The 14,368-nt window shown below is 40.5% G+C and overlaps 1 protein-coding gene across 1 annotated transcript in view; it reads right to left on the bottom strand.

The window, feature by feature from the left end:
* Positions 1-14,368, bottom strand: part of IPPK (inositol-pentakisphosphate 2-kinase) — a 29,217-nt gene that overhangs the window by 5,556 nt on the left and 9,293 nt on the right. The window contains exons 2-9 of the mRNA XM_056501398.1: positions 10,123-10,170; positions 6,345-6,440; positions 5,490-5,556; positions 3,792-3,913; positions 3,336-3,425; positions 2,694-2,752; positions 2,255-2,327; positions 827-1,106 (exon numbers count right to left, since the gene is read on the bottom strand). Coding sequence (XP_056357373.1) covers positions 827-1,106; positions 2,255-2,327; positions 2,694-2,752; positions 3,336-3,425; positions 3,792-3,913; positions 5,490-5,556; positions 6,345-6,440; positions 10,123-10,170 — 835 coding nt within the window. The remainder of the gene's footprint in view (positions 1-826; positions 1,107-2,254; positions 2,328-2,693; positions 2,753-3,335; positions 3,426-3,791; positions 3,914-5,489; positions 5,557-6,344; positions 6,441-10,122; positions 10,171-14,368) is intronic.

The following is a 14,368-nucleotide window of genomic DNA, read 5'->3' as shown; positions in this document are numbered from 1 at the left end:
ATTTCAGCTCTGGTATCTTTTTTATACAGTATCAAGCATTGTATTTGCTATAATTTCTCTAAGACAGCTCTTTCTCCACCACACCAAACCATGGGCAGTCAAAAATGTCTTCCTCAAAAGCAGAGTAAGAAATGTGCTGTTTGTGTAATTAACCGGCAGCATCTTGAATAATTAGAATTTTACAGAACTTATGCACTGAGGAACTAACATCATTTACAGTTTTCCAACTCTCACTTCCCATTCCTTTTCCCTCTGATATTCAGACCTCTCTTTACCAGCAGCAGAGCAGCTGAAGAAAAGAATGAGCTGTGCCCTGGTGAGGGCTGATAGGAGGAGCAGGGAAAGGCAAAGTACAGGTACTGTAATAAACCAACCAAAGCAGCCCAACTTCATCACATGCAACATAAAAGTTCCCCACTTATTTGGGATACCTATGATTGTTATCAGCTGAAACTGCTATTTTCTTCCTTTTTTCCTCTATGACCTCCTGAATTTATTTTTATCCCTATTATTAGATACAGTGCTGTAAGTGCCACTACAACATCACATCATGTCAACAACAACTACCTGGCAGCTACACAGCTCAGAACTCTCCCTTTAAATGCCACTAGAACTCCTGTTTCCATTTTCATATCAGTATTTAGAAGAGACAAAGATCTGAATTGCTGCATCAGACAAGGCTCTGAGAAACCTGCTCTGGTGGAAAATGTTCCTGCCCAAGGCACGGGGCTGGACTAGGTGGCCTGTAAGGATCCCTTCCAACCCACACCATTCTCGGATCCCATGATCAATAAATTATGACAGTTTTTACAATATTATCACTTACCATTTCTTACTAGCTCCTTATTAAAAGCACTTGCTTCACAGTAGCTTCTCCCCTGTGAAATGGGAACTGTCTTCATGTGGCCTGCCCTGCAGGTGTCGGTGCTACTCAGTAGCGCCATGGTTATCACGTGGATCAATTCCTTAACAATTGTCCTTGTGCAGTGGGGGCCACTGACCAGCCCGTTGGAAGGGAAAAAGAAAGGTTTTAAGTGACGAGCAAGTTCGTTCCAGTCACAGACACAGTCCTGGTCATCCTTACAGCCATAAATTAGTTCCCCATTCTGCAACAAGGAGAAAAAGAAACCTTTAGGCACATCAGGAAGTCAAGTTATTCATACTGAGCTACTCAGAGCATCAGGTTTAATATTTTAAGCATAGAAAAGTGTTATTACCTTAACAATCTGATACAGACACACAACATTCCCAATCTCTTAAGATTTGTCCTCTTAAGTCTAATCAGAACCTGCAGGTAACAACCACTGAATGAAAACCAAAACCACTGTTTAAATCAAGTGCTACTTTCCCAACTTAATGACCTGTAAGGAACCAGAATAATACAGGTGAATGATACTTGGGACATTTGCCTATTGCTTCTTTCTGAATAATGCCAGGAGTGAAAAAGCACAGTGTGAAACACCCTTCTATAACCAGCCCAGACTGGCAAAGGGAAGGCTGTGAAAGGGTACAGGAAAGGTGTGCTAGCTACCTGCACTAGTACAGAAAGAGGGCACCTCATAGAAGTTTAAGTAATTCAAATAGTTGATCTAATATTGGAAATAAATTGAAAGAATCTTGTTTCCTACAATTAATCTGAAAATCTCCACAAATCATCAGTTACTACTTCATATTTTTCCTACATGAGTGTCCTGGAATTCCACTTTTTCCTTCCTCAGTGAGGCCTGCTGTGCCTTGGGCCTGTGTCAGTGCTTTAACAGGAATCTAAAACAAAGTATTTGCAGCAACGTGCCAAGTTCTCTATTTTCTTCTTTCTGAAGCAGCACATAAAGTTTTAAAACTTTGGTCACCTTACCTTTTCTATTAATTGTTCCTCCGTGATTCTCTCCCACTAATTCATTCCCCAGGGAATGGTCACAGCCCCAAGGCTGCCAGAGCTTCAGGAGCATTTGGAAAATGCTCTTAACCACAGAGTGAGATTGTTGGGGTGCCTGTGCAGGGCCAGGACTTTGATGATCCCCATGGGTCCTTCTAACTCAGGATATTGAGTCTGTGAATTCTGGGAAATTATTATTTCTCTGTCCTCACCTAAGAAATCTAACTAAGAACTCTCCCATTTCCTTCTCTTGATGGGGTCCAACAGTGATGGTCTGATTAGGTGGGTTTGACAGATGATCATGACTGTTTAGATGCTCAAGTCAAATCGTTTACAATCCAAGGCAAAAAAAAAGCAAGAAGAGATTAAACTGTTTACCTTAAATATTTTCAAGTTGTTCTGTGCCTCCTGTAATAAGCTCTTCAAAGCAAAGTGCATTCTTTGTTTATTTCTAGGGAAAACAAAATAAAGCCAAGAATGTTTATAAAGCCTTTGTAAATAAAGCCTTTGGATGTTCACACCTGGTGCGAGCACATGCACTGTGCACATTACTCACACTGAGGTCACTGCAAAGGCAAAGTGAACTTCAGGTCTGAGTACACGAAATAGCTCTTGGATGCAATGTTATGCTGCAAAAGGCAGCTCTGACTGCTGTGATAGGTGTGAAGTGGGAGATAACACCAGATATAATCACTGTAAAGGTCCAGCATTGATCATCCATAATACCTCAGTGAAAGGCAAAGTAATTCAAGCAAGAAATCTGTAATGCTGATTTTTTTTGGGGGGAGAGGGGTGGGCAAAACCACAGAATGCTTACCCTGAGAAGAGATCCAACGGGCAATATTTACTTGGTCGCTTCCATTTTCCGTTGGCTACCTGTGGAAAACCCAGAGTACTGCTGTTACCCACTCCACATGGAACAGCTGCTGTCCCACTTTTAACAGCCAGGTCTGTGGTTCTGACATCCTGCCCCCAGAGGTCAGGACATTTAAACCATTTTGAACACAAAATTCCTGACCACCGTGGGTGTTCCCAGTCATTTTTAACTCAAGTCACTCAAACTGCCTTCACAAAGGAGAAAGGTCACATTAAATCCCAGGGAGTCACAGTCACACCATTGCAGAGTCACAGCAGACACGAGTCCATGAACTCCGTGCCTGTTACATGCTGTTTGCTTTAAGTCACAGAATGCACTTGGTGAGCTGATCTGGGAAGGAAGTTCCACATCAGATTGACCCTATCACAATATTCACAGTCCCCAAAGGCTGATATTGTATTAGTTTTCTTCCAGCTTCCCACAGAACTTGTTCCATCTCTCATTAAACAAATTCACACCCAGCGACTGAGCTGTGTACCCTCCTACCAGCTTTAGTCATATCAGAGATTTGAGCAAGTTTCAACAGGAACAGCAAATAAAGCACAGTACAGCCAAAGGAAAGCAGGGTGACTTAGTAATTACCTTTAGATGCTGATGCATACAGTAACGACACACCTTGTGCTTTATCTCCTGTGAAACATGGCTGGAAAAGGGAATGAAGCCACACTTTGGCTAAAACAAACAAACAAAAGAAGATCGTAAATACAAATGTCTCTCTCTGTTGAAATATAAATGCACACAATATGCAAATCTTTCCAGTTAAAGGAAAGTTGTTAAAGATTATTTTAAAAAAAATCAGCATTTAAAAGCTGAATTACTCTCAATTATTTTAAAAGATAAAGACACATGTGACCTAGAGAAAAGCCACATAGTAAGACCTGGGAGTTTCCCAAGTTTCAAAAGATTGGGAATTGGAAGAGGGAGGGGGCTGTTTCCTGCTATGGGTCACAGTGAAAGCAGCCCCACTGCTGCATTCCTTGGAAGCTGCTGGGGCAGTGCTAGTTAAGCATGCACAGAAGCCCCTGTGTCCCCGCACACCTTGATCTCGATGCACAGGATGGGCCGGTGCTCGGCGAAGCGGAAGGTCTGCAGCCGCGTCAGGTTGGGAAGGCACATCGCGTAACCGCTCAGCGTGTCCATGTCCTTGTCACAGCGACACTCTGCGACAGCAGGGGACAAACAGCACCGACAGGGGAATTAGCTCGGGGGTGTTTGCTCACTCTGGAGCCATCTCGTTCGCCAGCTGAGGCGTGGGAACGAGCGTGGAAGGTCAGGACACACGGTTTATCAGCTTTAGCCAATTACGCACTTGCACAAAGTTGCCCTCCCCATTATTAACGCCTGGTTTCAGTTTCCTCAAAACTGTCCCAGGCACAGGAGTATCCCAAGAGCTGCTGTTAATGGCCAGCTCATCCCAAGAAAGGTGAGGTCTGAAACAGCAAGGAAACGGATTGGCCAACAACAGCTAAAGTGACTCAATGTATTTATCCAAAGATGTGATCTCCCTCCCCTTTGCTTACTATGCATGACCTATCATCCCTCAGCTGAGTCAAAAGGATCTGAAAACTGGCAGGAATATCATAAACTTAGGAGGCATTCTGCATAAAAATCCTTTGAATAACCTCTTCCACGTGCATCCTTTGGGACACAGGTCTGTGAAATTGTAGTTCAAAGCTAACAAGAGCACATACCCCCAGATTTCCAAGCACCTGTTACTAAACAGACACAGAGGACACACGTTTCTGTAACAGTTGCCAATGCTGAGAAAAATGCCCACTCTGAAAAATACATTGCAATAGAAAAAAAAAAAAAATCTGAGAAACCAAAGCTTCAGGCACCAGCCTGTCATGCCATACTGCTTCGCCAGGATGAGCAAGAAGCCTTCTGTCTCCAACAAAATGTTGAGGTTTGTTTTCTTTTTCTAAATTTAAGCAAAAGTACATCCTTCACACCTTCACAGCTGAAAGCCACTTGATAAATCAGAAAGGCACAGAAATCTGAAGTATTAGAGAAGCTCCTTTGCATGTTACACAGGCTTATGTGAAGAGTAACATTGAAAAATAATCTGAGGTTTAAAAAAAAATTCCTGTTAAAAATGGACAGTGAAATTCACTGTTGTGAAGCACCTGGGCAGTTCCCCACAGCCACATTTCAATCTCCAGTAGCTGTGGACACACAAAGCTTAACATTGAGAAATGAAGCCAAATCCTATCATTCGCTTCCACCAGAGTATCATTGATTTTCTAACTTTTATTAGATACTATTAACTTTCCTATTCACTGGATCTTGGCACTGTGGAACTGCTTCTGAAACAGGTGAGGAGAAATGAACAGTATTCACTATATGTAAAATAATTCTTTTTTTTTTTTCCTGGATCAAAAGCATCAAAGCACTTGATTACAGTCCTTGGACTTATCGCTGCATTTGTCTTCAAGGAGTTTTGCTAAAGCAGGAGTTTCTGGCCATTCTCAGGAACATTTGGGAACATAAGACACCATAAGGGTCGATCTCTTTGCCTTTTTTAGAGCTATCACATACTACTTTTAATTCCAGAACACAATCCATCCATTTTTTTCCACAACAAATTTTCAACTTATCATTGTCTAAATATTAAAAAAAAGTTTCCTTACATTCTATAGTGTGATGATTTTTTTTTTTTTCTTTTTTACTTTAGAACAAAGGAAAATGCTTTAAAGTTTGAGGAAGCCCCTTTCTAATCCCATCCCTGGCACTTACCTGGCCTCTCTGGCTGGATTTTCAAACAGAGCTGTCTTACAAAGTCTAATGGCAGTTGAATAATTTCCTATAGGAGAAAAAATAAAGAAAACATTTTAATGCAAAAATTAATAGCTCGTTTGTGAGTCTTGAAATGGAAGAGCAAAGTTCAGTGGGTTACACACAGTACACAGAAGTATGCAGCCAGCAGCTTCTCCCTCTGATTCACTGTCTGTGAACACCTGTACCTGAAATCACAGGCAACACCTGTTCCTCTATAAAAACCAAGGACTAATTTAAATAAATGCATCACAAAGAGAATTTTCAGTGCAAGTTTAATGTGTGTGAAGGAACCTGCATCATTTTGTCCTTTCCACAAACAAAAAACTCCCATGCCTCACATCCCACCCTTCCAAGGCAGAACTGTGTAACTCAAGTTCCAGGTAAAGCTGTAACTTTTTCAGTTAATTTGTTCACTTATCACATCAGATAAGTGAACAAGATCTGGCTGCCCTGAAGAACAGAGCAAGGGAAAAGGTGACCTCTGACTGCACAGAAACCTCCACAATTTATATGAACCAGGTTTCTCCCCTTGTTTTGCAGTTAGCCTAAAAATCTCTCACACATCCCCCTTGCCTTAGGCAGAGCAAAGAAATGACCACACTTTTCATCAGTAGCTGGAAATATCCAAACCACTGAGTACAATCCAATCACCTCATCAGCACAGAGCAGGATCCCTGTTTCTATCCAAACACCTCTTGTGTGTATCTTACAAACCCTGTTAGTTCCTTTCACTGGTGCTCAGTGTTCCCCCAAACATTTCAGTGTTTATCAATGCCTAATGCCTACAATTTATTTTAGAAACAAATCATTTACCCCATGGTGAACATAGTTCTCCCCAAAGAACTGCTTCATCACATGTTTTCCAAAGTCTACAATGTTTTGCAGATGGTGTAGGATTTCCTCTGGAGTCTGGAAGACAGAAATGTAGCAATTAAACTCAGAAATAATGATAACACTCCAGAACACACACACATCCTGATCAGTGATTTAACAAATAACTTAATTGCTGACTTTGGCAGGTCAGTGCACACTGAAGCCAGACACACACTTCAAATGTGCTAAATTTGTTTCCCTACTGGCACCTCAGGGGCTGAGAGAAACAGAAGAATGGTCAGAAAAGACAATTCTTCTTTGGTTTCAGAAGAAAAAGGAGAGAGAAAGTGACAAAGGTGGAAGACGGGGAGATTGCTCAAGACCTACTCTGACCATTATTCTTAAAACTGCTCAGAGAACTCCGGCAGTTGAAAGAGGTGCCCAACAGCTGCAGTGCAGGAGAGGCTTGGAGTGTTACAAAATACATCATGGAGATTGGGAAGAGAATGGCTGCAAAGACTGAGCCATATTCCAAACCTCAGCATGAACAAGTACAGAACTTGCCATCTGTCCCAAATTCTGCCTCCAACAGTGAAAAATCTTACTTTAATGTGATATTCTGTAATTCATAAGGAAACACCAAGGTCTGCTACAAGAGAAGATGCCAACAGTTAGAAAGGAAGTTCCATGAGCACTGGAAGCAGGACAGGAACGACTGCACAGCCAGACTTGGACAGACTCCTGCTCCTTGAGGAGGGAGCAAAGGAGCTTTACAGCAACATTATCCCATTCCCAGCACTCCAGCACACTCTGCTTCTCTGAAAGGTATTTTATTGTTATTATACACAACCCCAAAGCTAGTCTGTCCCTTTGTAACACACACACAAAATCCCTCTTAAAACCTCACAACAAAATTAAGTGGAAGAAAAGAAAGTGCAACACTTGGGTACATGTTAGCAATCAAAGATGAAAAATAAGAGCCGGAGAAAAAAATATAAACAGAGCAGAGTAGGAGGAAATAAATGCTAGAGGACAACACCCAGACACTGACATAGCCTAGAGAAAGGAGGAAAGACCAAATCCAGCACTAATCAACAAATGACAACACAGCCCCTTCTTTAACTTATACAAATCCTGAATGGTGAGAAAGAACCTTACATCATCTCATCAGTAACAGAAATCTCAGCTAATTCCTACTTACAGATGGTTCTGACCTGTTTGCTGACGTACACAGCATCCACAGGTTTGTGTTTTGTTTGACTGGGGTTTTTAACATAAATACACAGACCCACTGACTGAGAAATAAGCATTTGATAAAAATTTACTGCTGCCACTTTTACTACATGGAAAGATTCACCAGCTAAAAGGATTAATACAGCCATAAAATTATAAATCAAGCTTAAAACATCTTTTAAGAGCAAGTATATTTGATATATCTAAATGAAACAAAAAAACAGGCTACTTGAGCATCATCTTTTAACATCAAAACTGCCAGCTCATTCACCAAAACTCAAACAGGCTTTATACAATAATTTTTTTAAAATTCTTTCATGAAGATCATACACTAAAATAGCAATATACAAATAAAAGCACTCCATGAGATCTGACACTTGACTTTCTAGTCAACAAATGCAAGGCCTGCAGTTATATTATTGAGTATTTTTCAATCATAACAATAAGGTTACAATTCAAAACAATACCACCTTGTTCAAGTATTGGATTATCTAATCCCAAATTCATAATTAAACAGATAATTAAAAACACAAAGCAGCATCCAGACTTCTTTAACTTTCAAAAGGAGTCAAGCAGAAGAAACTGACACCTATTTGTTCACATCTGAATTTCAGTGTGTTACTAGAAAATATTTTGCTTGAACTGATTCCTTCAGCGTTGTTTATTTTGGATGACCTGTGATGTGATGCACAGACACAGAACACTTCAGACTAACTCATTTTGTTTAAGTCAGGAATACAGATTACTTCTTAAAAAAAAAAAAAAAAATTCCCTGACATTGTTGCTATATGCAAGTTCACCCCAAAACCCCAATTCTCTGGGATTTGTTTACTGATCTGATGATAAAATATTTATTCTGTTCTGCTCCAAGAAAAACTGGTCCTAAAAAAAAAAAAAAATCACCAGAATAAGTAAATAGAAGGTTTTGTGATTGAATATATTTAGAGGGAATTGTGCATCACAAAGTCCACACACTCCCAATGCAAGGGAAATGGAGAACACTGGAGCCAGCTCTCCTAAAATGCAACACTGGAATGTGCATGCCCAGCCTCATTGCTGTGGTGGGTAACTGAAAAGTCACTTCCTGCCTTCCTTTGGGACTTTCTCATACCCTGTTGCATAGTAATTGTTTTTAAAAACTGACAATCTCTTTGAACTTAAAATATATAAAAATTAAAAAGGAAAGGGTGCAGGTACTCAGTGTTCTGTTTTCTTAAATAAACTGCAACAGACTGACGTTTTATGTAAAGTGTGGTCTAGTTCTCTCCTGCTATACTAAAAATTGAGATAAGCACTCTTTCCTTTCTGGTGATGCACTGGACTCATCACTGTTCTTGTTAACACCAAACATTATTATCTTGGGCTACTACAGAAGCACAAGATACATTTTTGAAATCCTGCCAATATAAGCAGCTCAAAAAACAACTTGAATCATACTTTGGTTTTACCAGACCTTTTTTCAAAGTTCAATAGTAGCAGAAAGGCCATCAAATAACTCATACATATGCTGTGTTCACTAATTTTGCCTTCCTCTACTTTAGCAACTTCTCCCTTGTTAAACTGAATGCTTTTCACATTCCTCTTTGGGATTTAAACAATAAAATGCCCTTTCTAGATGTTTACTTTACATTCAACCTTGTTTATTTTTTCCTAAAATTAAGCACACACATCAGTTCTCAGCAGACCCTCAATGCTTTTTGTATTTCCCTCATCAGAACAACCTGTCACTGTGTCACTGCCTCACAAAACCATGGTTCAGGAGCTGCTGTAACTCAAGCCATGCCCTGTATCTCTCAGCTAACACACCCTAAAGACTCCTCTCAAGGTTGAGGAAATAAAAGAATTTGAACCTTGTGCTCTCTTTTCTTATTTTTCTTCCTTGGAACACTGTGTTTACGCTCCACCTTTGGCTTTTGATCAATTTTTTTATCCCTGTTAAAAGAAAACTAAAGTAACTCACTTCAGCTCCTTCTCGAGCAGGAAAACCTTACTGTACCATCAAAGAAACTGGGAGATTGTGTCCTGCCACATTCTTTTTTAACAGACAGGACACTAAAATCACTCACTGACAAAGGGCATTCCGTGAACATTTCATGTGTTTGTTCAGATTCCATGGCTTTTTACAGATGCTCAACAGCAGACCTCGACCATGGCACCAGTTCTGTGCAGCTCCTGTTCTGTCCCACCTGGCCACAGCCAGAAAACTCCTTTCCTCCTCAGCATCCCTGTGCTCCCACAGGTGGATCTGGAACACTTACACTGTGCCACAGCTGCCCTCACAGAAAGCTCTGCCCTCTGACACATGGCAGCCTTTCACCCTGCCTCACACAGAGCTCTTAATATCAGCACTCACATTAACCCAGTTACATAAGACAACCTCAGATTTCCTCCTGTTGCAAAACCCCCTGAAACACTGGCACATTTCAAAACATCCATTTGTTCTTACTCCTGCCAGTCACAGCTCTTTCACAGGTTTCTTGTTTCTCCTCACACTGGCTATTAGTTTACCCGGGGGTATTCAGCAAAGGACATGTTTAAATCTTACCTTATTCTGATTGGGAGGGGACTTCAGAAACCGCAGCACCACACAGCGCTGGAAGAAAATAGGAAAGAATAGGGTTTCATTAGCATTTATCAACAGCACAATTGTCTGAATCCCCCATCTACCTCTCTGAGAAATAAGGGGAAAAAACCAAACAAACCCAAACAGCACATTTTAGATGGTTATTTCACTCAACTTGAAACCAAATCCACCAGCTGAAATCAAACACAGCAATGTCTGCTGCCAGCTCTGCCATCAGTTTAACGAGGCAGCCACTCCAGTCACCAAGTGCCCCAGGGAAATGCTCCCTTAGATTACAGCACTGCTATGGAAATCTGGGAAAGCTCATATGGAACCACAAACACCCCCACCCTGGCATCTGTGCACCAAAGCTCCCCAAAAGAGACACGAGGCCCACTCCACTTACAATATCAGCACAGCATTACAAATTAATAAGGATACATTTACCAATTACCTGCAGCAGCTACACAGCTGAACTTAACACTAAACTAAACCCTGCTAGTTATAAACTTCTGCAGAGTAAATACATAATACAGGAACAAATATAGCAGTTTTCCAAATATTTTACCTTAAAAACAGAGAAAAACTCACTATTTTTGTAATTTTTTTTATTTTTATCAGTTTTGTAACAATTCAAAAAGCTTGAGACTTTGCATATTAAAAATCAAAGTCTGATATGGTGTTAAGGAACCTGCCGACTTAAAAGGCAACACCCTGGTCTGCCTAAATATCTGATCCCAGAGATATTTACTTCCACTGTTGTAGTTCAGCCCATTCAGGTACAATGGGGATATCAACACCTGGGCACCACAGAAGGTAGGGACAAATAGCTGTTTTCCAGAGCTCTCTTAGCCTGTCTGCCTCCATTTGGGTCTTTCCAAGACAAACCAAAAAGGATTACATTCCATTTAAAGCACTACCACAGAAGTACACTCAGATTCTCTGACAAAGACAATGCAGACAAAATGTCCCAGTTGCATTTCAGGTTTATGGAATCTAAGCTTTTTCCCTTCCAAATTATTTGCCATTAAAAAACTTCACACAGCATGACAGCACCAGTTCTATTCTGTATTTCAGAGCCAAAAGCTATTTCTGCTTGGATGGGGGAGAGAGATGCAGATATCTTTAATTACTAACATGGAGAGCAAGAGGAAACAAGAAAAACTAACGACAATGTGCCATCCAAAACAATAACAAAGCTAGGTCCAGGTTCAGACATTGCCACTGAAGCCCAGACAAGGCCCCTTCCAGACCTGTAAAGTTTCACGCCACCATAAATCTCATCGTTCACCCACATCTGGGAAACACTTTCACATAAAAGGATACTTTGAGGTTAATTTGATTTGTCCTGCAAGATGAGTGTCCCAACAGAAAAGGAGATACCAGGAGAGTGGTAATTACAGTCACCTGGATTTGACAGGATTTCTGGTGACACTCCCTCTCTCATGCCCCACACATGGGTGACACAGCCCAGACCTGATGAGCCTGTAGCTCTGTGTGTTATTCTTACAGTGTTTCAACCACTTGGATCTCCTGCTTTAATTATTCATAAGTAAGTGGATCAGTGATGGAGTGATCTGATTATCACTTCTAATCCATTAAGAAACATGATTCTGTAATCTTTCAAGACTAGTGTAGATATCTCTTTTAATCAGTTCCCTGCCAAGATTCCAACCAGTGCTCTGGAAAACCTTATTTGCTCTCACAGGACTCAGGACAGTATTTGTTCATTACCAAGTCATTTCTGATTTGGCAAAATGACCAAATTTACATACAGCAAAAGAAGAATCTGTTGCTGGTCTAAAGATGTCAAAAGGAAACATAACACTGCTCAAACTAAACTTTCCAGATGCACTTAAACCAGCCAGCCCACACTACATTTTAGTAAGACTATTAGATGATTAGAGGAAATAAAAAAAAAAAAAATAAAATAAAATAAAAAAAAAAAAACACCAACAAACAAACATAAATCCACCCTAAAAACAAACCTAAAAAAAAAAAAAAAACCACCTCAAAAAACTTCTTTCCTATTTTGAGGCAAATTTCCAGCTAGAAACCGGATCCATGTCTTTGTGCATTTCAATACCAGTTCCACAGCACCAAGGTTAATCCATCAGATGTCACAATGCCAACTGCTGCATAAGTATCACCACCAAAAATATTGGCCCACATTTCTCATGCTATTTCATTTCTGATTCACTCGGCTGATTCTTTACTTGGAAATACTGTGGGTGGCTGTTGCCACGAGGTTTTTTTGTCAGTTATCTTAAAATGCCTTCATTTTTTTTTATATTTACAGACTGAACACCAAATACGTGCCATACTTATCTGCATGCACGAGAATGGCCCAAGTCCCAAAGGGAACAGATCTCTGAAGAGGCTGTCACTACTCCTTAGCACTTTGAGAATCAGATCAACTAGATCCTAATGCTCCCTAAATTTCCTTCTCCGCCACCAGTGGAAGGGCTTACAGAGGTGACTAGCAACACTTCCATCAGGCTCTGTCACCATCAGAGTATTTAGTTAGCTGAGTAACAGTCCCAGAGAGATAAAAAGATTAAAAAAGGAGGCTGCAAGCAGAAGGGAAAAAAAAGAAACAGTGCATGGATGTAGGCAAACGTAACACATAAAACATTAAAAGGCTTCACAACTTTTGATGTAAGATAAGTTAGAAAAATAATTAATTCAAAGAATTCTCTACACTTTTTTTTAATCCCTGCATATGTTTGGTCTCCATTTAGTGACAAAAGACTAAAAATAACCAACCCATCAGAACATCACACACACTGCTCTTACTCTCAAATAAGGAATTTAAGGACAACTCTCACAGGGAGCAGAGCAGCTTGATGGCAGATAACGTTTAGTGCCTCCAGGACCATACTAGGGCTACAACAACAACCACTTCCAATTGTTATGGAAAACTGAAAACAAACACTAGTAACAAGGATAGCAAAACTGGCGTCTCTGAAAACACATCCGTGAGCGCTGGGGTGATGTAACCAGCAGTGCTCCGAGGAGCTCGGTCCCAAGCCAGAGTTTGGAGTCTGCAGCTTACAGCCCCACCGAGAAAAGCAAACACTTCTTTAGCACCCCATCACCAAACAATTGTTTGGGTTAGAGCAGAACAAAGTTAAGGATTGCCAATAGAGAAGGAGCTGTGGGAAGAGCTGTGAAAATATTCAAAATCGGTGACATCAGAGAACCAGCAGGATGTGCACACCCACAGCTCTTGTCCTCGTGTGTCCTGGGAAAAAACAGCGTCCTTGGCTTGGTCCCCAAAAGCTTACCTGCAAAAATTTTTATTCACCAGAGCTGTTACTACAGCTATTACATTAATCTTACTCAATAAAATCCAAAAACTAAAGTAATCCTTGGTAGCTCAGCCAAAATATGACTGGCATCAATCCAGGTATTTTGGATTAGGCAGTAGCATTATGAAACCAGGATAAAAGCTTACATTTGCTTCTTTATAGCTTGGTGTTTGATATTGACCTTATTCTATGACCTCACTGTCATAAATTGTAGGGCTCCTGAACTGGAGAGCTTTTAGAAGTTAAACACAACTGGGGCAAATCTATAATCTTGATATTCCCCTTCAGGGAGCAACCTCGTTTGCATCATGGAGATTTTTTTCAGGTCTCTTGCTACATCAGTAACAAAAAAACAGATAATAATTAGTGGCACTGAAAGAAATAGGAAAAATTAAAATTAGCTCAACTGCTGGTAAAATTGCTTACATGTACAGAAATATGTGTATTTTCCCTCTGCTCCTAACCACCTCTGCTCAGGTGGGTTTAAAATAAGTTTCTGTATAAAAATACAAAGAATTAGCCTGTCCAAACACAAAGCCTGGGAAACATCAGCTTGTCCTTTTCCATATAAGCAGGTTCACGTCATTTGTTATTACTCTATTATTATTCTAAGCAGCCACATTAACTGCTTTTGTCTGGAGGCAAAGCACTGCTCTGCCATCCCCTTCAGCAACTGGAAAAGATTCTCATCTCGTGGATTCCCAACCTGTGCTCACATACGCAGCAAGATCCATGCGAGAACAAGACTTTGGGAAGCAACTTTTTAAGTCCCAAAAGGAACTCCACCCCCTTCCTACACCCATCATCTCCCTCACTCCACGCCACCTCAAATTCTAAAAACTCACCAGTATTTTTGCAGGCACTAACTGCAATTTTACATGACAAAGTTACCTACGTTATTGCTTTAAAAGGCACAC

Source organism: Oenanthe melanoleuca, chromosome 12 (genome assembly GCF_029582105.1).
Source record: "Oenanthe melanoleuca isolate GR-GAL-2019-014 chromosome 12, OMel1.0, whole genome shotgun sequence".
Taxonomy (NCBI): domain Eukaryota; kingdom Metazoa; phylum Chordata; class Aves; order Passeriformes; family Muscicapidae; genus Oenanthe; species Oenanthe melanoleuca.
This window is presented reverse-complemented; position numbering and strand designations above follow the sequence as displayed.